Source organism: Bombus affinis, chromosome 3 (genome assembly GCF_024516045.1).
Source record: "Bombus affinis isolate iyBomAffi1 chromosome 3, iyBomAffi1.2, whole genome shotgun sequence".
In the NCBI taxonomy this organism is placed as follows: Eukaryota; Metazoa; Arthropoda; class Insecta; order Hymenoptera; family Apidae; genus Bombus; species Bombus affinis.
Genome location: NC_066346.1, coordinates 5,376,091 through 5,400,799, shown reverse-complemented (window position 1 = coordinate 5,400,799; position 24,709 = coordinate 5,376,091). Strand labels below are relative to the sequence as shown.

General features: G+C 48.8%; 1 protein-coding gene across 50 annotated transcripts in view; it reads left to right on the top strand.

Moving 5' to 3' along the window:
* The window catches only part of LOC126913980 (cell adhesion molecule Dscam2), a 55,294-nt gene that overhangs the window by 22,625 nt on the left and 7,960 nt on the right, over positions 1-24,709 (top strand). For 12 of the 50 annotated variants that reach the window (XM_050717294.1, XM_050717282.1, XM_050717280.1 and 9 more), the window contains exons 7-16: positions 5,034-5,163; positions 7,980-8,416; positions 8,508-8,764; positions 8,845-9,157; positions 13,043-13,360; positions 23,035-23,154; positions 23,239-23,412; positions 23,490-23,786; positions 23,889-24,250; positions 24,332-24,700. In XM_050717294.1, coding sequence (XP_050573251.1) covers positions 5,034-5,163; positions 7,980-8,416; positions 8,508-8,764; positions 8,845-9,157; positions 13,043-13,360; positions 23,035-23,154; positions 23,239-23,412; positions 23,490-23,786; positions 23,889-24,250; positions 24,332-24,700 — 2,777 coding nt within the window. Of the gene's footprint in view, positions 1-19; positions 144-348; positions 473-865; positions 990-1,067; positions 1,192-1,514; positions 1,639-1,934; positions 2,059-2,286; positions 2,411-2,457; positions 2,582-2,648; positions 2,773-2,823; positions 2,945-3,527; positions 3,652-3,796; positions 3,921-4,731; positions 4,859-5,033; positions 5,164-5,821; positions 5,943-7,979; positions 8,417-8,507; positions 8,765-8,844; positions 9,158-10,762; positions 11,057-11,337; positions 11,632-13,042; positions 13,361-13,671; positions 13,957-14,157; positions 14,449-14,727; positions 15,016-15,312; positions 15,604-16,586; positions 16,878-17,227; positions 17,522-17,817; positions 18,112-18,334; positions 18,626-19,864; positions 20,147-23,034; positions 23,155-23,238; positions 23,413-23,489; positions 23,787-23,888; positions 24,251-24,331; positions 24,701-24,709 lie in introns of all 50 variants that reach the window. The other 38 variants (XM_050717316.1, XM_050717308.1, XM_050717325.1 and 35 more) reach the window with 33 other exon arrangements.

Genomic DNA, 24,709 nt, shown 5'->3' with positions numbered 1-24,709 from the left:
TATGTATTTGTATGATTAGAACCAGTTGGCAGCAAAGCGCCAGCGTTCACGGGCACATTGAAGGGAGGATGGATGGAGGCTAAAGGAGATACCAGTGTCGTACTCTTCTGCCCCGCGCAAGGGTACCCTGTGCCATCATTTAGGTAACTGATTCTTCCATAAAATATTCCTGATCGTGTCCTACGTGCTCCGATTATTCCACTGGTAGCGGAAGTATAAGATAACGCTTTAATTAAATGAGCTTCGTATTCATTTAAATCCGTAGAACTTGCGCAACGTACGAATAGGTAAAAATAATCTGGTCGATTCGAAGGCGGTCTTCATGCGAGCTTTTCCTAATCCTGACAGAGCCGGTCGCCACGAAGAAGCCAAAGTTTTCGAGCGACGCGAAGAAGTCCTGGTACGATCGCGTCGTCGGTCAAGATCTCACACTATTTTGTCCTGCTCAGGGGTTCCCAGTTCCATCCTATAGGTATACTTCTTAAATTAATCATTGGTTGTTAGTCAAAGAGCTCACAGCATGGCCCTGTGTCTTCGTGTAATTCGTTAGAACCAGTCGGCAGCAAAGCGCCAGCGATCACGGGCATTTTAAGGGGTGGATACATGGAGATTAAAGCGGACACCAGTGTCGTGTTCTTCTGTCCCGCGCAAGGATACCCTGTGCCATTATTTAGGTAAATGATTCTTCCTTCAAGTATTTCTACGTGCGTTGGTCTTCGTAATGCAGCGAGAACGCACGTTCATACTTTAATCGAACGACTATTCGTTTAAACGCAAAGATATTTCGATACGGTTAGTTTGTTAAAGTAGTTAGTCCGGTAGACTCGAAGCCAGTCTTCATACGAGCTTTTCCTAATCCCGACAGAGCCGGTCGCCACGAAGAAGCCAAAGTTCTCGAATGACGCGAAGCTATCCTGGTACGATCGTGTCACCGGTCAAGATCTCACTCTATTTTGTCCCGCTCAGGGGTTCCCAGTTCCATCCTATAGGTATACTTCTTGAATTAATCATTGAGTGTTAGTCAAAGAGCTCACAGCATGGTTCTGTATCTCTGTGTAATTCGTTAGAACCAGTTGGCAGCAAAGCGCCAGCATTCACGGGAACGGTAAAGGGCGTATGGATGGAGAATCCAGCGGACACCGATGTCGTTCTCTTCTGTCCCGCGCAAGGGTACCCTGTGCCATCCTTTAGGTAACTGATTCGTCCTTAAAGTATTCCTACTTTACGTGCATCGAGCATACCCTACCGCAGCCAGAGTGACGTTTTAATTAAAAGAGTTGTTCATTTAAACGCGAAAGACCTTCGCGCCGATTTCATGGGACGAGCGCGGCATTATTTGGCAATCGTTTGTGAAAACTGAAGAGCACTTAGTGGACCAGATTGTTTCTATTACGTTGCCTTGGCCTTCTTTTCGTTTACCCTCATCCCGTACTTGTCCGGCATCGGGCTCCCCTTTTCTGACATTCAAAGTGGAACAATTAATTCTGCCTCGCTCATCGCGTGTGCATTGTCAGAACCGGTCGGCAGCAAAGCACCGGCGTTCACGGGGGATGTGAAGGGCGTTTGGCTGGAAAAAGGAGCTGGATCCAGCACCGTGCTGCCATGTCCCGCGCAGGGATACCCCGTCCCCTCCTTTAGGTAAAGCTCTTTGTATTAATTAACCCGAAAGAAAGAAAGGAAACTGGTCGGTTGTTAGCCGAGCGCGGTAAGATCGATCGAAGACCGTGAAGAGAAAGCGTTGCAGGTTCGGACCGGATTAGTTTCGTCGGTTACTTTCTCCGTGGATGCCTCTTGCTGCACTGTGATTCTTTGATCCTTTTTAATCAGGGCCCCCCTGTACCATCAGACCAATTACGTAACCATACAATGAATGTTGCGCCAGTTGTTGGCAAGCATTATCTTGCTCACGGCTTCCTTCTTTTGCATCTAATTAGAACCAGTCGGGAGCAAAGCGCCGGCGTTGATGGGGATCGTTAAAGGAATAATGTTAGAAGTCGAGACGAAGACGAGTGTCGTGATATTCTGTCCAGCGCAGGGCTATCCCGTGCCTTCATTTAGGTAAATTTATAATTCTTACGAAAATAAAATGTACACGTGATATTCTAACATCTGTCCTACGCGTCTTCTATAGTTAATCAATCGCACTGAATGTCGTGACTAAATCAAACACATTTCTTCATACCGTATTCATTCTTCACTCGAACAAACGTTCTTACTAACATGTTAATGCAACTTGTCGATCGCACGCGTTTCTTGACTGCATGTACATATACATGAAATTCGTAGAACCGATCGGGACGAAGGCTCCGGCGTTTACAAGCGAATTAAGGGGTGGTTGGCTGAAGAAGAGAGCGAAGTCCAGCGCCGTTCTGTCGTGCCCGGCTCAGGGGCATCCCGTGCCCAGTTTTAGGTAAACACTCGTTAATCGAATATTTTCGAACTGCTCTGCATAAACAGAGCCAGTCGGAAGCAAAGCGCCAGCGTTGACGGGTGACTTGAAGGGCGGCTGGAAAGAAAAGGCCTACGAGTCGACGGTCGTTCTGTTCTGCCCGGCGCAGGCTTATCCCGTGCCCAGTTTTAGGTAAACCTTGGTTAACGCACGCATCGTTTCATACTTTGGAAACCTCGCACAATTTTTGTGTCGTCAGAGCCCATCGGCAGCAAAGCTCCCGCGTTGATCGGCGAGATGAAACGCGGTTGGAAAGAGACCAGTACGTTATTCAGCGTGGTGTTGACGTGCCCCGCACAGGGATATCCTGTACCCAACTATAGGTAAATCGTTCGATCGTTAGTTGACGAATGGCTCGTTTGTTTTCCCGATAGAACCGGTTGGTAGCAAAGCACCGTCGATTCTCGGGGAAAAGGGAAGTCTCATGGAGAGGCACATGGGTATGCACATCGTGATTCTCTGCCAAGGGCAGGCTTACCCTGTTCCATCGTTCAGGTAAATCGCGAACTAACGAGATGTTGGTTCAAACTTCACGACCAGTTTCTTTGCGTTCCTTTTCACGCGTTTCGTTTTTTCCTGGCGAAGAACCGGTGCAAAGCAAGGCACCATCCGTAAGCGGAGACGCAAAACGATGGCAGAAGACCAAAACCTCATCGGGATTCGCGGTGCAGTGCCAAGCGCAGGGTCACCCGGTACCAGCGTTCAGGTACTCGAGTCACATAGCAGCTCGTCCTTCTTATCGATCGTTTTCGTAATTCCATTTTGCCTATCGAATAAACAAAAATCTCTGAATGCGGAGGAACGTCGCTCCCGAGCGGTAGACGTCCTCTTCTTTTTTCGCTTTCGTCGACACGAGCTCTTCGAAGCTGACAAACCTGCACGATTGTTATATTGCCAGAGCCGATGGGAGCGAAGGGGCCGAAATTCTCGAGCGACGATCGTGTGAATTCGTTCATTCGCGCCGCTGGAAGCTCGTCGACATTGCTTTGTCCCGCACAAGGGTTCCCAGTTCCGTCGTTCAGGTAAATGACAGCTCCGCTCCAGTTAGACCTCTTTGTCTCGCGTTTATTTGATCTAGAGCCCGTGGGATCCAAGGCGCCAGCCTTTCAGAGCGACGCGAAAAGCGTCACCTATGTCAGAGCCGCGAAATCCTCGGTCGCGCTCACGTGTTCCGCTCAGGCATCGCCACCTCCGACTCACAGGTAATCTTTTGCTTGCTTTTTTCTTTTCTCTTCTTGATCTTTTCGCGTTTCGCGAGTACGAGGCGGCGCGGTGGCACGTTCACGCGGGGCGAGCATTTTGAGCGTTAATAAAGAAATGTCGTTTGTTACGTTTTATGAACGTCAGAGCCGGCAGGTCGGGTGTCACCAAAATTCCCGAAATCAGCAAAATCCGACTCGTTCGAGATGGCAAATGGTGCTGAGCTCAGTTTACTATGCGACGCCCAGGCATTCCCTGCTCCCACGTTTAGGTCAGTGAACTAATCTTCGTTTGTCCATTCACCGGTTCTCTTAATTTGGCGCTTGTGTAGAGCCTGTAAACGGTGCCAAACCCAGAGTCGCGTCCACTGCCAAGTACGACGTTCTCGCCAGTTACGTGGCCACGCCAGTAACGATGCTTTGCCCGGCGCAGGGTCACCCTCTTCCAGCTTATAGGTATTTATCGATGATCTCTTAAGAGATATCGTTTCTCTACATTCAGAGCCCGTGAGCGGCGCTGCGCCCAAAGTGCCACCCACAGCTAAGATAACGGTCTTCTCTCTGCCGGTGCAAAAGGCCACGGCCCTGTTGTGTCAGGCTCAGGCGCATCCACTGCCGATCTTCAGGTATGCTCGAACGAGCAAAAGAGAGGAAGTCTTCGATCGCGGTTCGCGATTATTCTTGGCAGTTTCTTCGGTCGACTTGTTAGGGCGATAGACTACGGAACGCGAGAGAAACGTGAAGATATAGATTGATCCGATGGCGTTGAATGTTTTGCTCGTTTTGCTTTCTAGAGCCGGTCGGAAGTAGTCCTCCTCGATTGCCGCCTAGATCGAAATTCGACGGATTGGCAAAAGTCCAGGGCCAAGCTTTGACGTTACTGTGCGAGGCTCAGGCCAGTCCTCCGCCTTTGTACAGGTGAGCAACGTCGTTCGGTACTCCTTCGTATTCCATACTAGCCTTTGTCGATCGGTCTTTATCTTCACGTCCATCGTTTTCTTTGGGACATGATCACGTGCCGTGCATCGATGACGCGTCCGACAACGACGACAAGCGACATATCCCCGTACCCAATTATTACAGAGCCACGGGGTAGTGTGCGCCCAAACGTACGGGACAAGGATGTGAATGGGCTGAAGAAGGACATCCTAGTCGATCGAACGGTGGGTCTGCCGTGTCCTGTTCAAGGTTTTCCAGCCCCCACGTTCAGGTACGGTCACGTGTATGAACGTAAACGAGGGGCCTCGAGCTCGTTCCAGGCGGTGGCGATCCTGCTCGGGTACTCAGCCTTTTTTCTCCATCGTTTCCTCGCATCGTTTCGCGTAGTCGGAGATGAGAATCGCGAGCCACGCGCCGAATTAGTCGCGTTCTCTTGCCGCTTACAGAGCCGACAGGTAACGTCGCGCCGCGTATAGCCGGTGAACGTTACGAGGGTGGCAAGCTCGTCGACGTTCCAAGGACATTGGTGGTGGCTCTGGACTGCTCGATTCAGGGATTTCCTGTCCCAGTGACAAGGTACTCCTCTTTCGTTTTCGGGAACACGTTACAATCGCGTTTCAGAGGGCACAACCAAGATAGCTCCGCGTTTTTCGGGCAAGAAATTCGAAAGGGAAGTGGTTTTGGCTGCTAGGGGTCAGGATATCGCGCTGACTCACGCGCTGCAGGGATTTCCCGTACCTCTGTCAAGGTAGACACCACCGATTATCTCGCGGTTTCCCTATCGTTCCCCCCCGCTGGTTTCCAAAGTTGTCGTCGTCGTCGTCGATGAGTCGAGTCAGTTGATGTCTGTGCGTTTCGCGAGGCATGTTACCCGGTCGAGGAGCTTGTTCTCAAGGTAAGTAGCATGAAACGTTTAAGTATAGTCTACTCAAGGTACTAACCGTTGGAGAGAAGGACGAGGTACGTAATGTGCGTGTTTAAATCTTCGCGAGAAGGGGGTCTCACGTGTGTGTACCAATCGATCGAAGCATTAACTGAATGGTAATAGGAGTACCAAGTTGATCGCAAGTTCCACTGAGAGAATCGATATGCACTAAGAGCCTCTTTCTCGCAGAGTCTCTTTGTAACGATCGACGAATTAAATGAAACGAATCTAATTACGAATAAGTGTAGCAAAGAATGAAACGAATGAGGACGACTTAGTTATTCTGGGCAATGAATGATATCCTTCCAGAACCGTCCGGTCGTACTGCCCCAAAAGGGACTGGAGACGGCCTTAATAAGTACCGCGGGGTAGAGGGCGAGTCTCTGGCGCTGGCGTGTGCGGCACAAGGCTTTCCTGCCCCGATCTCTAGGTACACACAATTCCGTATAGCTTCTCTTTTTTTTCTTTTGTTTGGTCGTTTGGTCTTGCTCCGCAGAGCACGGATCCTATTTTCGAAGCGTTCCATCCTTACCCTCTACCCCGTGTCGGGTGGCGGTACCGCAAAAATCCAAGAAGTCGGACGTTCGACAGAGGCAGAACGAGAGAGGCGAAGTATAAGAGACAAATAAGATACAAGAGGCAGACACGAATTGCCGTAAAGCATAAGAGATAAGGGGAACGAAAACAAAGGTAGCCTCGAGTGAGAATAATAAAAAAAAAAAAGAAAATAAGAACAAAGAACAAAACAAAGAGAGAACGAAAAGGGAAAAGCAAGGGAAAAAGTGAGTGGGCAAAGCATGCATAGCGATGATCCAAGATCCCAACGCCGGCCACTCTCGTAAACTATCTATATAGGAACGGCAGACGAGCTTAGAATAGAGAAGAAGGATGATTATAGGGCGATTTTTGTTGTTGTAAGAGACCGATTTCTTTACTCGTGATTTGCTCGCGCCACAACTCGTCTCGTTCAACTTTAACGCATCTTGCATTTTGTTCTCGATTTAAGCTGAACGTGATCGTGTCTCTTAGATAGTTACAAAGCGAAAAAACAGGGAAAATCGACGATAAATCTTCGTTAAGAAGGAAGAAAGAAAAAAAGAAAGAAAGGAAAATTGTGTATCCCGTATCCGGGGCCAATCGGACATGTTGGTTTTCAGTGCCAACTGGAACCCCGTGGCGCAACCCCACGAGATAGGTGACGGAAGCGCGACTCTGAAAAGGATGCGGGCCCTCTTCTCCTTCGGTAACCTCGGTGCTGATCCGGGTGGTCCGAGAGGGTGTCACCCGATCAATGGGGCGAACAATGTTGCCCAGCACCTGCACACCTCCAATAAGTCCCACGATATCTGGCTGGTAAGTCCTCGCCACCTTCGTGCTTCCGTTCATCCGTTCGTGTATTTCACTGCCCCACACCCTCTCTTTCTCTCACTTGCCAGGATTGCGCGTCATGATTCGTGTAGTATGTCTCGCGCGTTGTCCACTTGCACAATTGTCACACGTCGTGTCGCTCGATTGTCACCGCCTTCCTGAACCTCTTTCTTGTTCGTCTTCCCAACTTCGTTCCAGATCCAATTCCTACGTTTACGGGAACAAGTTTCCCGTGATTCGCTGTACATTATTCACACACGAGTGGTGTGGAAGCTTATTTTGATTTCGTTAAGCAGTTTTTAACACGATCCATCCCGATCTTGGAGTAGATTTTTCTTAATTTTAACCCGGTCGTCCGTTTCTTTCTGTTGTTAAGTTCTTTCGCCTCTAATCCATTCCGGTGATCGTAAATTGTCAGTCAACACGTGGCGAAGATCGAGAGTAAGGACGACGCACACAGCGTGTCCCAGTTACGTTCTTGACTCCACGGCGATCGCCTTCTCACTTTCTCCCTTAGGCATACGATATATATTTCGGCTCTGAGGTCTCGGCGTGTGTGTACGGGCTACGAAACCGATGCTTCTCTTGCGCATTTTTTGTTTTTCGGCCGTAACGAAGTTGTCGCTGCCAGCCTTCATTCCCTCCGTTTCCCAACCTGCTCTGCTTTACGGCCGCTATTTACGCTCCAGCTGTTGTTGAAGCTCTCTTTTTCATTAAGTTTGCGTACTCGTGTCGTAGCGAGACACGCGCTAATGAGCCATCAGTAGAGACAGAAGCCCGCGCCCAGAGACGCCCAAAGCCCTGCCTATATGGAAAATGGAAAATAAAAGCAGCATGGAACGAAGCGAACAGAAACGTCGCGTATCGACCTGGTCGTACCTCGTGTCGATCTTCGCTGGTATGCATTCTTCGCCAACATCACGCGATCGCGTTTCTTCCCATTCACGCGGATCGAACGTTTCGACCTTTGAACAGGCAAAATGTTTCCATTGGCTTCGTTTCATCTCTTTCATTTTGTATGAGAATCGATCCGCCACGAAAGCGCCTCGTTCCAGCAGCCGACTTGCGAAAACAATCCCCTTTCATCCTGTCGTTTCAGATGGTACAAGTTCATCGAAGGCTCCTCTCGTCGTCAACCTGTCCAACTCAATGAGCGCGTTCGTCAAGTTAGCGGAACACTGATCATTCGCGAGGCTCGCGTCGAAGATTCTGGCAAATATCTGTGCATCGTGAACAACTCCGTCGGCGGTGAAAGCGTGGAGACCGTGTTGACTGTAACAGCACCATTGGCAGCGGAAATCGAACCTAACACACAGACTATCGACTTTGGAAGACCAGCTACTTTCACGTGCAACGTCAGAGGAAATCCGATCAAGACTATCTCCTGGCTGAAGGATGGCAAACCTCTTGGACTGGAAGAACCCGTGCTCAGAATCGACAGCGTCAAGAAGGAAGATAAGGGAATGTACCAGTGTTTTGTTAGAAACGATCAAGAAAGCGCCCAGGCAACCGCTGAATTGAAACTTGGTGGACGATGTGAGTTTTGGTTCTAAGGAATTCGAGTCTATGGCTCGTAGTTCACATTTTTAAGAGGCCGTTTTGATTGCAAATGTTTTTACATCCACAGTCGAACCCCCGCAGATTCGCCAGGCCTTCGCCGAGGAGACTCTTCAACCTGGACCCAGCATGTTCCTCAAGTGTGTCGCCAGCGGAAACCCAACTCCTGAGATTACCTGGGAACTCGATGGCAAACGGCTATCCAACACTGAAAGGCTTCAAGTAGGACAATACGTTACGGTGAACGGCGACGTGGTTTCTCATTTGAACATCTCCAGCATTCATACAAACGACGGTGGACTCTACAAATGCATTGCCGCTTCAAAGGTAAGAAGAGTCACTTTCTCCCTTTGAAGAAATAAAAGAAAACGAAGGGTGGTAATGATGGGATAATTTGGTGATTACAGGTTGGATCCGCTGAACATTCTGCGCGTCTCAATGTCTATGGTCTGCCCTTCATTCGTCACATGGACAAAAAGGCTATCGTTGCTGGTGAAACTCTTCGCGTGACCTGTCCAGTAGCCGGATATCCGATCGAAAGCATCGTATGGGAGAGAGACACCAGAGTTTTGCCGATCAACAGGAAACAGAAGGTCTTCCCTAATGGCACGCTTATCATTGAGAACGTCGAGAGAATGAGCGATCAAGCTACTTACACCTGTGTTGCACGCAACGCTCAAGGCTACAGCGCAAGGGGAACATTGGAAGTTCAAGTTATGGGTAAGTTCCAAGTTTCTTTATCTATCTTTAGGATCGATTTCGCCAACTTCGATTGTCGCGTGTAATTGAAATACGAGTAATCTCGAAATTTGAACAGAGACGCGATATTATGACGAGTAAATGTTTCGATCACACGTTTTCAAGATATACGATATAAAATATTTTGTTTATTACGAATTAAGATTTATTTTAATTTTTTTTTAATGTAAAGAAGCAGATCGTATAATCGCGAGCAGTCGGTAAAGCGTATCGGAATTCTGCGTAAAACGTTATTTTCAGGTGATGAGAGACGATTTGACGAACGTTATGTACGATAGCGTTCGACGTTGTCTTACAACTCTAATGACGACTCTTTCAGCGAATCCTGGCATTTGTCGATGATGTCGATAAAGGCTAAATTAGGTGCAATCGAGTATCTCGGCCGAAAATCGAGAATCGTGAGAACTGTGTAACATAGAACCGTGAAAAAAAGCCGGTGGATCGCGATTCGAGAATTGTCGCATACGGACACGGACGCGGACACGCACACGGACGACGACCTCGTTGCAGATTTCACGAACACTTTAATCGCACGTAAAATGGGAACGTCTCGAAAAGAGGCACGAGCGCTTTCGTTGGAATGTGGGAAGTTGGTATGGCGGTGGCCAACGATCGACCGTAAGAAATCTAGTGCATTCTTGTCAGAATTGTTCTCTCTTCGCGCGTCCACCACGCATAGCAACCGCTGCTCCACAGAGTACCGTGTCTCTGAACGTATATTAACAGCCAATGGGTTGGCTTCGCCGACGCCAATCGTTTTCCATCGTTTGCTATCGATCGATCTACGCTTTCCATGTAAACGAATTTTTGTTGTTTGCCGTTTTGTAAATTAAAAGAACCATGAAGCGAAGCCAACCCATCGACGTATACACGTCAGTACACGTGACGTACGACACGTACACAATCACGTACATACGCTCGCGACCTGTCATTACACGTCCATACATCGATCCTCCACCCTCAGTGCCGCCCACGATACAGCAGTTCTCGTTCACGAAGCTACCCATGAACGCTGGAGAATTCGCAAACCTGCAGTGTATCGTACCGACCGGTGACCTGCCTTTGAACATACGTTGGAGCTATCCCGGAGAAGAGATGGGCGGTTCCTCCGGCGTACTTGCGAAGAAGGTCGCGGATCGCGTTAGCATGCTCATGATCTCAATCATCACCGCGAGACACGCGGGGGAGTACGTTTGCACCGCTGAAAACGCGGCTGGAACTGTGTCCCATTCGACCACACTCACCGTTAATGGTTCGGGACTATCATCCGTTCCTAGAGAAATATGATACACTTTCTCGTGTTTATTTTTTCTTCTTCTTTCGTTTCGTTCGTTTTCTGCACAATCCTGGCAAAAAGCACCGTAGCGAAGTCCCTCTTTGTATCCTGGCCTGTGATCTCCTGCATTGAGAATTCCAACGTTTTCCTCTGACTGAAACGTTCGCTTTCGAGAGACTTAGAACGCTATCGTTGTTTCACGATACGGACGACGATCATTGCGCCGCAATCAGATCCATAGGACTGTGTGCATGCGATGAGACCCGATTCTAATTGTACGATGACTTCAGTTGGCCCGCAGCTTCTACCGATCGCTTTCAATGCCGAGGTCGCCAATTCGGGAGACTCCGTGTCCGTACCTTGCTCGATCTTGAAGGGCGATATGCCCATGGATATATCGTGGGCGTTCAACGGCGTGCCGATCGACACGTCGAAAGACGCTAGTATCACTATCACGAGAATCAGCAAACACCTGAGCACCCTTATCATCGACGGCGTCTCTGCAAGACACGCCGGAGAGTACGCCTGCTCGGCATCGAATCTCGCCGGTTCCGTCAGTCGATCGGCAACCTTAACGGTGAACGGTACGATTTCCACTTCAACCCTCGCCACCCTTTTCCCTTTCTCTGTATTCTTGCGAGCTATGCTTTCACTGTGACAGACTATTCCTCGCATTTTTCCATTTTACAACCAGTTTCCGCCATGAAAAACCCTTCTCCCATTGCGTGTCAGCGTTAACTCCACCGCCATACCAACCCTAACGTCGCGTCGCGTCGTTTAAACAACTAGAATCGATGGTAGAAGCGTTGCACGCGAATCGACACTCGTTCCTCCTCGCTTCGACTCTTCTAGTCATGTTTTCCAGTTGCTCCGCTGATACTACCCTTTGCATTCGGCGACGAGCCCGCCAGCTGGGGCGAATTAGTCTCCGTGACATGCTCCGTGGCGAAGGGCGATCAGCCTCTCGAGATATCTTGGGCGTTTAACGGGACTCCGATCGACAGCCACCACGGATCCGACGTCGTCATAGGGAGTACGAACAAGAAAAACAGCGTCCTAACTATCGAGTCGGTCGCGGCAAGACACGCTGGAGAATATACTTGTTCCGCGTCGAATCGCGCTGGCGCTACCACACACTCGTCTCAGCTAACTGTAAACGGTACATGTGTACGACCCCTTCGCACGTAACCGAACACATCTTTGCGTTCCTTCGTTGTCATCGTCTTCTTTTCTTCCTACTAAGGCATTCGTTCTTCTCCTTCCGTCTATCCTTCTCGATCGTTCCCGCTTATAACCGTTAACCGTCCTTTCTTACGTCCTTTCGTACGATCGACGCTCGGATCTGTAAATACGCGGCTGCGAGCGGAGCTTCCCGTTAGGGGGATGCAATGTTCGTCTCATAGGCGGCATCCAGAGAACGCGTCCCTCTTCGAACCCATTTTGACTCTGTTTGTTTCTCACGCCTCTACCTTTCGTCCATGCTGCCGTGTCGCTCACGCAGTCGCGCCACAGATCCTCCAGTTCTCTTTCGGCGACGATCCGCTCAACTCCGGCGAGATGCTGTCGGTCTCTTGCACGATCGTCAAAGGCGACTTCCCGGTGAATTTGACGTGGACGTTCGACGACAGCCCGATAGACTCGAGCAGACCGGACATTAATATCATAATTAATAAGAGGGTCAGCTTCTTGAGCATCGACAGTGTGGCGGCGAGGCATGCTGGAAGATACAAGTGCATCGCGTCTAATGCCGCCGGATCCGACAGTCACACCGCCGTGCTCTCGGTCAACGGTATCCCCCTCGACTATACGAATTTACTAACTTTGCGATTATAAACGGCCTATTAAAGGGCGCGCCGACCATTCAAGGGGAGATCGATCGGTATATAGCGGATATATAGCGAGAAAAGTTTCGACCAATGTGGGTCGTTCTTTTTTAAAGTACGCTCCACTTTCGCCGGATCAACTTTTACGTTTAAAACGTTGATCGTTCTACGAACTTTGCCGCTAATTTCTTCTCTCGTTTTAATTATATTTTTACTACAACATTTGCCTCGAATAATCGGTCGGCGCGTTTTTCAATAGCTTTGTACACTCTCAGTATCTTCTCTCGTAACTTCTTGTTTTCCGCAGTAATCTTCATAGTGTAATAATGTTTATCAGAAGACCACTGCCGTCGTCGTGCCGATGATCGAACGATGTGCGAACGAATGTCTCGATCCTCGCGTACGAAGGCAAGGTAAGATTATCGTCAGAGACGACGGCAGGTAAGGACACGGCCCATCCCGCAGATACAGCGAGACGATGGTCCATGTTTCTTTCACTTGTTTTCGTATTGCTTTTTTTACAGTTCTGTCTACTGTTTTCTATCCACCTCCTTTAAATCTCCCCGAACACCTCGTAGCCGTTCTAGTCTACGCACCGTCATCCTCGATCAAAACGACAGCTCCAACGCGTCGTTCGTGATACGCGATTGCTTTCGCGCTTCGATCAACCGGGATGTAAAAACTCCGAACCTGTGTCCTGCTCCGGAAGCTCCTACGCGTGATTCAAAGGTTGTTTGTAACTTGCAGTAGGACCGCAGTTAGCGCCGTTCACGTTCGGTGACGAGGCTGCCAACGCGGGAGATATGGCCACCGTTCAGTGCGCCGTGATCAAAGGCGATTTGCCTGTGAAGATCGTGTGGTCACTGAACGGTAGGTCTATCGATGTCGGACGCGTGTCCGGTGACCACAGTTACGACATTCCTGACATCGTCGTGACCAGAAGTAGTAAACGGATCAGCACCCTGACGATAGACTCGGTAGCCGCAAGACATGCGGGCGACTACTCGTGCACCGCGATCAACGCAGCCGGATCCGCTACGCACACGTCGGTTCTGTCAGTGAACGGTACGCTTTGATGAATTTAGGACGATTGGGTGAACCGATTGGGTGATTGGTCGGCCGTGTACTACACCGGGGGTATGCGTCATCGATCTCGTAGGTGCCACTGAGGATGGAGGTGAACGTCGAGAGACAAATTCTTCGTGTCAACATCTTACGGTTCTTTCCTCGTGTCGTGAAACGTTCTTTAAGGAGTTCGATAATTATCTCGTCGTACATCTATATTAAGGATGGTCGCGTATTTTTTTTTTCATCGAACGATACGTGTACATCGATACGTTCGACCTATCCATCTAGCGTTGTTATCACGTCGACAGTACCGCCACGCATTGCCCCGTTCGAAATGGCCGACAAGGCTGTGAATTGGGGCGATTCCGTATCGGCTGTCTGCACCGTAGTCAACGGGGATTCCCCGCTCGAGATCAGCTGGGCGTTGAACGGTATGCCCATCGACGAGAGTCATCGGATATCCGTCACTACCACGAAAAGGAACAGCCTGCTGTCCATAGATTCAGCCAGTCCGAGTCACGCGGGAATGTATACCTGCGTTGCCTCGAACGCAGCCGGTGCCACCAGCTATTCGGCGGAATTGACAGTGAATGGTACCTACAGTAGACACACCCGAAACAGATATAGAGAAACCTTGATCTTCATCCCCTTTTAATCCTCTCGTTCATCGCAATCCCACGTACCGCTTCCGCTATCTCGTATCGTGGCGAGCGATCGAAGGGGTCGCGTGAACTCATTCCAGCAACGTTCGTTTTCTCACGAACCACGGAAACTGGTAAAGTACTCGGTTACAGTCGCACCGCAGATAGCTCCGTTCGTAATCACCGAGGAGCCGGCGAATTGGGGCGACTCGATTTCCGTGGTGTGCGCCATCCTCAAGGGTGATTTACCAATCGAGATCACGTGGGCTCTGAACGGCGAACCAATTGGCCGTGATCGTTCGGATATTAACATTCTGGCAACCACGCGAAAGAATAGCATCCTCAGCATCGAGTCCGTGGCCGCGAGACATGCGGGAGAGTACACGTGTTCGGCGTCCAACAAAGCTGGAGCGACCAGTCATTCGGCTACCCTGGCTGTCAATGGTACTTTTCCTCAACAGAGATGTTCTCCGATATATTTCCCTCATTTGCACTCCTTGACTGTCATCACTGTTTCCTCGCTGCCTCCCAGTCGGTGTCGGTGGTTGAGGCTTGGAATTTCTCTCGAACGAAACGTATCGATCCTCTAACGAATGATATCCAAAATTTAGATCTCCGACCGGTACTGCTACACGTGGTTATAAATTGGTAATCGAGTCGTGGTACTCGAGGACGATAGAGAATGAAACAATTAGACAATTAAGGATTCTTTATTCCTCTTAGTTGCTCCCGAGATAGCTCCGTTCGTGATCAGTGAGAAACCAGCAAACTGGGGAGACACGGTCACCGCAACCTGCACCATGTTGAAGGGTGATTCTCCGATTCAGATCGAATGGGCTCTCAATGGTGAACCGATCTCCCACGATTATTCCGATATATCGATCGCGACCAGCCGGCGTGTCAGTTTGCTGACGATAGACGCCGTGACGGCGAGTCACGCCGGGGAATATACCTGCATGGCCAGCAATGCCGCCGGTGGAACGAGTTTCACCGCGACTTTGGCCGTGAATGGTACAATACGTGTTCCTTACTCCCCATTCAGTTTGCTTTATTTTCTCGATGCATGCACGATACTCGATCAGATAGCTTCCCTCTGTATCCGATTTCCGTTTCCATCGTCGACTGTTTCAATCATCGTACCCTTCCTAATTCCTCTGGTTGCTTTTTTTTATTTCAAAGAAGGATTACATCGTTGTCATTGATCAGATATCCTGCTGATAAATTCGTCACTCTTAGGAAGGGTCGTTCCATTTGTCACTCGCTTTATACGAAGAATTAAACATCTCTGGCATATTATGCTGACCGCAGTTGCACCGGAACTCGTGCCATTCGTGATCGGAGAGGGACCAGCGAATTGGGGGGACACCGTCACCGCAACGTGCACGGTACTGAAAGGGGATCACCCGATCCAGATCGAGTGGGCCCTGAACGGCGAGCCGATTTCGCGTAACCATTACGATATATCGATAGTAAATACCAGCAAGCGTGTCAGCGTATTGACGATCGACGCTGTGACAGCCAGACACGCGGGAGAATACACGTGTTCTGTCAGCAATGCAGCCGGTGGAACGAGTTATTCCGCATCTCTCGCTGTGAACGGTACAACGACATCCCGTATTTTCTCTTCTTCCATTCCTCTCTAGTCTCACTGTTTTCTTTTCGTTTCATGCATGCACGCAACCTTCTATCGCCCTTACACGTTCTCCTCCATCCAACCTGTCGAAGAGAAGAGGAGATTCGTCGCATCGTGTATCACATGTATCGTTGATATCACGCGCGCGTTGCTTTCGTTTATCGAATGAATTCTTCATCGGTGTTCCAACGAGACCGCAACAGGAATTATCGATCTGTTTCGCTTCGACGCGATGGCTCGGCCGTATAACCGTTCTCGCGAGGTGAAGCGTCTGTAAGCCTCTAGCAAACATTCACGGGATCGTGACGCAGCTGGTTGAATCGACAGCCATTAATCAGCGTGCCGTGGTCCATGAATGCTAAACAAAGTTTCCATGTCCTTGTAGTTACGCCGCATATAGGGCCATTCTCGATCAGTGACGGACCAGCTAACTCGGGCGACATGGTCTCGGCTACCTGTTCGATAATGAAAGGCGACTTTCCGGTAGAGATCGTTTGGAAGTTTAACGATAGGGTGATAGGTTTCAACGATCCGGACATTACTATCACGAGGATCAATAAACATATGAGCGCACTGAGCATCGAGTCCGTGGCAGCGAGACACGCGGGCGAGTATACGTGCGTCGCGACGAACAGAGCTGGAAACGTCAGCCACTCGACGACTCTGGCCGTGAACGGTACCTATCTAAACAGCACGCTTGCACGTCAAAACTCGTTTTGCACATAAGCCTCGCCTATAAGATATCGAAACAATTGCTATATCGTTGCACTTGTCGTATCTATCGGTAATCCTCCGCCTTTTGTCCGTTTCCTTGAAACCCTGTGTTTACCTGTGTTTTCCCGTACGAGTAAGAACGAGAGAACGAAGAAACCGGCGACTAGACGAAAGATGCATATTCCCACGTCGAATTTCGCGATCGGTTAACACCTTTGCGGCGCTCGTTTCTCAGTTGCACCGCAGATCTTTCCATTTACATTTGGCGACGAGCCGGTGAACTCGGGTGAAGCGATCTCGGCGACCTGCTCGATCCTGAAGGGAGACTTCCCGATGGACATATCCTGGGCGTTCAACGGCGTGTCGATCGATCCCGAGAGAACCGATCAGTACACGATCACGAAGAGCAAGCGGCTGAGCGTGTTGGCGATCGATGCCGTGGCCGCAAGACACGCGGGAGAGTACACTTGCACCGCGTCGAACAAAGCTGGAGCCTCGAGCCATACGGCGATGTTAGCTGTGAACGGTAATACGCACGCATATGTGTAGACCGGCGCACGTCTGTTCAGACTTTCTTTCGTTTAGACGACGGGAAAGCTGGGACCTTCCCTTTTCATCCCTCCACTCATCTACCTGTATTCAGCAGCTTATTCAGATCCGTCCTATGTATCGTCGTGTGTACACGGGGGACGTTGGGGCAGTTTCGCCACTAAAACTCGCGATCTCGCCACGAACGATTAAACAGCTAGGAGATTGGACGATCGATCGATTCGCCGACAGAATCGTATCAATTCCTGTGGTCGTTAATTAGGTTAACGCGGACGATTATGAGATTCTCGGTGTCGCATGCTCATCGATCTTGCGCAAACGTTTCAGTCGCGCCACAGATCGCGCCATTTCCGATCAGCGACGAACCCGCGAATTGGGGAGAAGCAGTTTCGGCGGTTTGCACCGTTGTGAAAGGTGACCTACCTATCGAAGTAGCGTGGGCTTTGAACGGAGAGCCTATCACTAACAAGAATCACGGTGATATCACGATACAAAGCACTGGAAAGCGAGTCAGTCTGATGACCATCGAAGCCGTGAGTGGCAGACATGCTGGGGAATATACTTGCACAGCCTCGAACGCAGCTGGAGCGACGAGCTATTCGGCTACCTTGGCCGTCAATGGTACAGAAATGCACGAAACCGTTCCATGAGCTGTGTCATGCAATAGATACGAACGAAACTGCTATCATTCCCATTCACTAGCACGCGTCCGTGAAAACTTCGAGACTATCTCCTTTCTCCTGACTTAACGTGAAAGCCACTCCCGTCCTGTCTCCACCCGTACCTTTTCTTAAACTTCTTTTTATCATTTCTTTCCTGGTTTTCCTACATTTGTGTAACGTGGACTTACAAGACTGACCGAGACGAATATCCGTGAATCGAAAAGAACTGAAATGGCTATCGGATATTGTTTCTAGTCGCTCCACAGATCGCGCCATTCTCTGTCAACGAAGAACCGGCCAATTGGGGTGAACAAATTTCAACAGTATGTAGCATCTTGAAAGGTGACCCACCTATCGAGATACGGTGGAGTTTGAACGGGGAACCGATTACACGCGCTAGTCATCCGGATATAACCGTCACGAAAAGCGGGAAAAAGACTTCGCTTCTAATCATCGAGTCCGTCACCGCGCACCACGCAGGCGAATATACTTGCGTTGCGAGCAACTTGGTGGGATCCGTCAGCCGTTCGGCAGTATTATCGGTGAACGGTACTACGCAATTATACCATTAAGGCATCTCGCACGATCTCCCATCGAAACTTTCCCAAATTTGATCCTCAACCCTTGCTATTACACGCGTGAGACCGCATTGTCTTCGGTCCCTTTGTTTTTATTTTTCTCGTGGACATAAATTCTCATATCGGCTCGCAAGAGATCGTCACGCTTTCAAATTCCTCCATCGACAGTTTCTATGTGGTTGTTCGTCTCATAGTCTCTCCGCAGATCGCGCCGATCTCCTTTGGCGACGAGCCCGTGAACGCCGGAGACTTGGTTTCCGTACAGTGCGTGGTGACCAAAGGCGACTCTCCTCTGGAGATCACTTGGACTTTCGATAACCAGCAAATCAGATCCGATCGAATGGACGTGATCGTGTCTAACTCCGGGAAACGCGTCAAGCAACTGACAATCGAGTCCGTAGCTGCGAGACATGCCGGAGAATACACCTGCGTTGCTTCGAATGCGGCTGGATCGACCTCACATTCGGCCAAATTGGACGTCAACGGTACACGCTTGTCGACGAAATTTCCACACCCTGATATTCCCCGTCTCTATTTCCCTAGTGCCGACTAAACTCTTTCCGTCCATTCCTGGCATCCTCCTATCGATATTACTCGGCGTTTTTCTATTTTTCGTTTCGCTTGTTTTTCTCGTTTTCTCGGTTTTACCGTATTTTTTGGTGTTTTGTTTTAGTTGATTTTCTTCTTCTGTCGAACATCGTCTGTCTGCCGTGTGAATCAGACGATGCAAGGAAGCGAGACACGTAATTCGCGAACAAAGTAATTCGAGCGACGTGAATGCGAATCGCGAGAGAGTGAGAAAGAGGAAGAGAGAGAATATTCTTCTTTGATCGGGCAGCTACGTGCACGGTTGCGTGACCGTGGCACTGCTGGCACAGGCTGACCGTGACGCGGCGGCCAACGCAGAATTTTGTTCCTTTCAGTCTTTTTCTCTTTCCAGTCATTCCGAAATTATTGCCGTTCACGTTCGGCGAAAAACCGCTTAACTCGGGTCAAGTAGTAACGGTACCGTGCGCCGTGGTCGAGGGTGATCAACCCTTGAAGCTTCGCTGGACCTTAAACGGTCATGCGATTTCGCCACACTCTGGAATCTCAATCGTGGATCTCGGCGGACGGGGTGCCATACTCAGCATAGGATCCGTCCAGGCGACACACGCTGGAACGTACACGTGTATCGCGGAAAACCTTGCCGGAAGGCACGAGCTCTCGGCCGATCTGATTGTCAACGGTGCTTAAAAATCAAAGATCTATACCAATAAGATAGATCTTGTTCGAAAGTCGCACACCTATGTTCTTGTCTTGTTCCTCTGAAGAATATCCAGCTTCCTTCGACCACTTCTCCAGTAGCAGTACATTTTTCCTTGCTTGTGTAACGTTAAGAAAACCTGTCCACTTTTTTCTATTTTCTTGCTTTCATTTTCTTTTCCGGGATTAAATTTATCTTTACATACGTTCATTTCTATTTTTCTTCCGGACTCACGAACAACACGAAGACAAGTTTTTGCATCAGCCACGGCCAACTCGAAATCCAAGGATAATCGCGTTCGAAATCGTTTCGTTAAAAACCGCGATCGACTTGAAACAAGCCTTGTGTCACGGAACCCGTGGCCGAATTCTCGTCGCGGTTAAATAATTCCCGTTAAAACGAAACGTCTATTTTCTCCCGTTCCTTCGTTTGTATCTGTGCCTGACTCTGGAGTCAATCTGTCTCTATCTCTCGGCAGTCGCTCCGCATGTGCAGCCGTTCTCGTTCGACGAGGCCAACTCCGGCGATCTGATTGTCGTCCATTGCGCGGTTGTAAAGGGGGACACGCCGATTTCGCTCAAGTGGTTGTTCGAGGGACGCCATTTAGAAGTAGGCGACGGAGTGGGTATCACCGCGTTGGGGGATAGAGTGTCCGCTCTGACGATCCCCGCAGTCAGGGGAGAGCACGCCGGGGAGTATGCTTGCGTCGCCGATAATCCAGCCGGTCGTGCTAGGCACAGCGCCCATCTCAAAGTGAATGGTACAAAAAAACGAGACATCATGCACGTAATTCATGGTATTCAGCAGAAATCAGAGCGAACGTGTGGTATATCCGAAACAATTGGAAACCGGCATGATGTTGTGATCCAGCCGTATATGACGCGTAGCCCGTTGGAACGCCGTTGCTATACGTTTTTTCGTGTTACGTTACGTTACGCTGTTATTCGGGCCGAAAAACGGAACGATGTTTTTTTTATTATCTGAATTAATTATCCGCTCTTGCGTGATTCGTAGTTCGAGTAGTAGTCGTGTATATATTATATATTTGAAAGAGAACTAAGCAAAGTTTCTACCACTGTCTGCTGTTAATTGTTGTAATAGCGTACATATATTGAATATGTTTTTTGGAAAGTCTACATTTGCTCCACTGTCTCCATTCTCTTTCTTTCTTACATTATAATTATCTTCCCGCATCGTTTGTTTCGAAGCATCATCGTTTAGGTAGGTCGCTCAGCCGAGTGTAGCTTTTGGACACCACAGTCCCACTCTCGTTATCCTTGGGCTACCATGATCAAAGGTAATTTGTCCATAGTTCAGGACGAGCTAAAGTTTCCCCTTCATTCCCAGGTCCAGTTCTCTTTCTCGTTTTTTCCTTCTGAACACTTACACGCACACTTATACACACACGCATACACATACATACACACATATTCGCAAACATACACGCTGTGTCACTTTCTCTTTCCGTTTCGCTGTTACTCTCTTTTGTTTCTCTGGCTGGCTCATTCTCGATCCTCCTCTTCTCATCCTCCGTGATTCATCATCGGTTAACGACCATCATTCGCACAGAGAGAGAAACGAAGAGTTTCGCTGGCGCACGAAGCTAAAGTTTCGACTCGATCGTTCTCCGTAACGATGTAATAGAAACGCGGTAAAGTAGGTTTCGATGCAGAAAGGGAGAAGGACTACCGAGAGATCGGATGAAAGACGAGAGTCGTGAGAGTCTGTCGCGAATCATAGGGAATAATCGACGAACCGATGAAAGTCGACGATGAATATGACCACGAGATGGACCACGGTCCAGTCCAACGAATCGGGATCGCAGGGAACTTTGGACCGCAGGAAGCGTGTACCGTGGATCTAGCTAGAGACTATCATTCCAGTCTTGCCACGGATCAATCCGTTCGATTTTGGGGATCAACCGATTTATGCGGGGCAGGCTGCTCAATTGGCGTGCATGGTGCTGGTGGGTGACACTCCGATCGATATTTCCTGGACCCACAAGGACCAGCCACTGTCACAATTCATGGGATACAACGTCGGGAAACTCGGCCCACGGACGAGTATCTTGCTGATCGAGCCGGTAACACCGGAGCACGCTGGACGTTACACGTGTATCGCCAGCAATCCGTCTGGGAAAGCGATGCACGAGGCGACATTGCGAGTTCATGGTTAGGGCCAGAGTAATGTGGGATCATTGAATGATATACTAATGATTGAACGATGATTAAATAACTCGGAATGAAAAGCAACCGCGTCGGAAGCCCGTGAGAGTATATGATTGCAGGCTTGATTGATGCATCTTCGTCGTTGCCGAAGCTGTCGTGTTTCCTTGGCGAAAAGCTTTCTGGATTTCAGTTCTCAGCGGAAGAGTTTGACACCACAGCGTGTTGCTTTCGTCACCGGGGACGACACTCTCGCTCTTTCTAAATGTTTCTTTACTTTTACCATTATCTTCTACCATTTATTCTACGTTTTTGTTCATTGTTTCTGGACCCGCCTATGTTTTTCAGCCGAGTAGCAAACGCAAAAGTTACGCCCAAATTCTTACGTGTTCCCCCCCAGCAAATTGGTTGAGCTTGACCCGCATCGTATTTGTGGCTAAGTATCTCGCCTCGTTTGATTACCCTGTCTCGTTGTCATGCTCATCGTCGCTAATTTCTTCGACGACACTTTTCGTTGGCTTTCGAATTGTTTTCTCGCCGCGCGATTACAAATCCAGGCACGTGATTAGGTTACACATCAATATTCGTTCTCATACGCGACTCTAATCGCGTTACATACTTCATTTAATCATTCTCATTTATCAATACCGAATGATAATCGGTGGATCGTCGCGATCTTTCAGCGATCATCTAGGTCCCAGCGATCGAGCTGTGTATTTTTCGTGATCACATTCGAGTGTCGATTTATTATACCTCACCGTACCCCCGTCGCGCTACAACGTGTCCTTGTTCCAAGATGACCGACCGACCATCCAATCACCCATGAAAATCACCCTTTCAACCTGTGCCTCGTCAACCTATGGAAAAGTACCTTTTCTACCTTTTCACCTCCGCCCTGCCTCTCACCACACGTCTCGCCTCGTTCATTTTTTACATGCATTCGTAGTGGTAGCTAATATATCTTTTAATACGCATGCGATTTTTCCTTAGACTATAACACGTAGATTATTTTTCAAGCGGTGCAGCATGATGAACCGTGCTCGAGTATCATAGTCACAGTAATTATACGTAGTGTTCCTTGCACGAGCGCTGTGAGCTCCTTCAGAGCCGCAACCATATTCTTTTCTATCTGCCTGTTTCACCTATCTTTCTGTTCGTGCTGTAGTCACCCGCATAATCATTTTGAATTCCCGCATGTCGAACTTTTGCAATGTTGTCGCAGTTGCGGGGGCGAGTCGCGTTTCGTTCAGCATGCCACGAAACTGACTGTCGTGATCTTTGGTTTTATTTTTATTAAATCGATAAAAAGAAACACACGTGATTCGAGATTCGAAACAGTCGTTGACTATCGGTTGCAAAGTATCGGAATGTCCGATAAAAATTATGGAAACCCAAGATCACGATGCGACTGACTCCCGGATTAACTGCCTATATGGTGGATGCGCCGGGAGGACATTTGAATAACTTTGTTGTTCTATAACAGTACCTCCTCGCTGGATTCTGGAACCCACTGATAAGGCATTTGCTCAAGGCTCTGATGCACGTGTTGAATGTAAAGCTGATGGTTTCCCCAAGCCCCAGGTCACATGGAAGAAAGCTGCTGGTAAATATATTCGCCTCGACGATTATTATCATTACTTTTCCTCTGTCGATACCTTTATGACAAATTGTATTTTCTATTTTACAGGAGATACACCGGGCGATTATACCGATTTGAAACTGAGCAACCCAGATATCAGCGTTGAGGATGGAACTCTGTCAATCAATAATATTCAGAAGACGAACGAGGGCTATTATCTGTGCGAGGCTGTAAATGGAATTGGCGCAGGACTTTCGGCTGTTATCTTCATCTCGGTTCAGGGTAACACACTATTCGCGATTATTTCTTTCTTACTTCTTTTAATTCTGTTAATAATTTTTATATCGCTTCAATCGCAGCTCCACCCCACTTTGAGATCAAACTGAAGAACCAGACCGCACGACGTGGAGAACCTGCTGTACTGCAATGCGAGGCTCAAGGCGAAAAACCAATTGGTATTTTATGGAACATGAACAACAAGAGACTGGACCCGAAGAGCGATTCTCGTTACACCATCCGCGAAGAGATTTTGGCTAACGGCGTACTGTCTGACCTGAGCATCAAGAGAACTGAGAGAAGCGACTCTGCCCTTTTCACCTGCGTTGCCACCAATGCCTTTGGAAGCGATGACACCAGCATCAACATGATTGTACAAGGTTCGAATTGATTTGCACAAATTCAACGTCTGCCTAACTTCTCGCATATCGATGGAAGTAGTAAAAAAACTTGATGAAATTTCCTTGATTTTTGAATTCCAGAGGTTCCTGAAGTACCATACGGCCTGAAGGTATTAGACAAATCCGGACGATCGGTTCAATTATCCTGGGCAGCACCATACGACGGAAACAGCCCCATAAAACGCTATGTCATTGAATACAAAATCAGCAAAGGCTCTTGGGAAACTGACATTGACAGAGTACTGGTACCCGGATCGCAACAGAACGTAGCTGGCGTTTTCAACCTGAGACCTGCCACCACATATCACCTGAGAATTGTTGCTGAGAATGAAATTGGTGCATCCGACCCGTCTGATACCGTTACGATTATCACTGCCGAGGAAGCTCCTAGCGGCCCACCAACCTCTGTTCGCGTTGACGCTCTTGACCAGCACACTCTTAAGGTAACTTAAGTTTCTTATAGCTGATAAATATTTAAATAACAAAGTATATTTTGATCGAGACTGTCGATTTCATTCGATTAGGTAACATGGAAACCACCCCCACGCGAAGACTGGAATGGTGAGATTCTTGGATACTACGTTGGCTACAAACTCTCTTCCTCCTCTGACTACATTTACGAAACCGTTGACTTCTCGAAGGAAGATGGAAAGGAACACCACTTGCAAATCATGAATCTGAAGACCTACACTCAATACAGCGTTGTTGTTCAAGCGTTTAACAAAGTTGGATCGGGACCAATGAGCGAGGAACGAAGACAACACACCGCCGAAGGAGTACCTGAACAACCCCCTCATGACACTACTTGCACCACCTTGACTTCCCAGACTATCAGAGTTTCCTGGATGTCACCGCCTCTTAGCGCCGCCAATGGAGTCATCACCGGATACAAGGTAGATAAA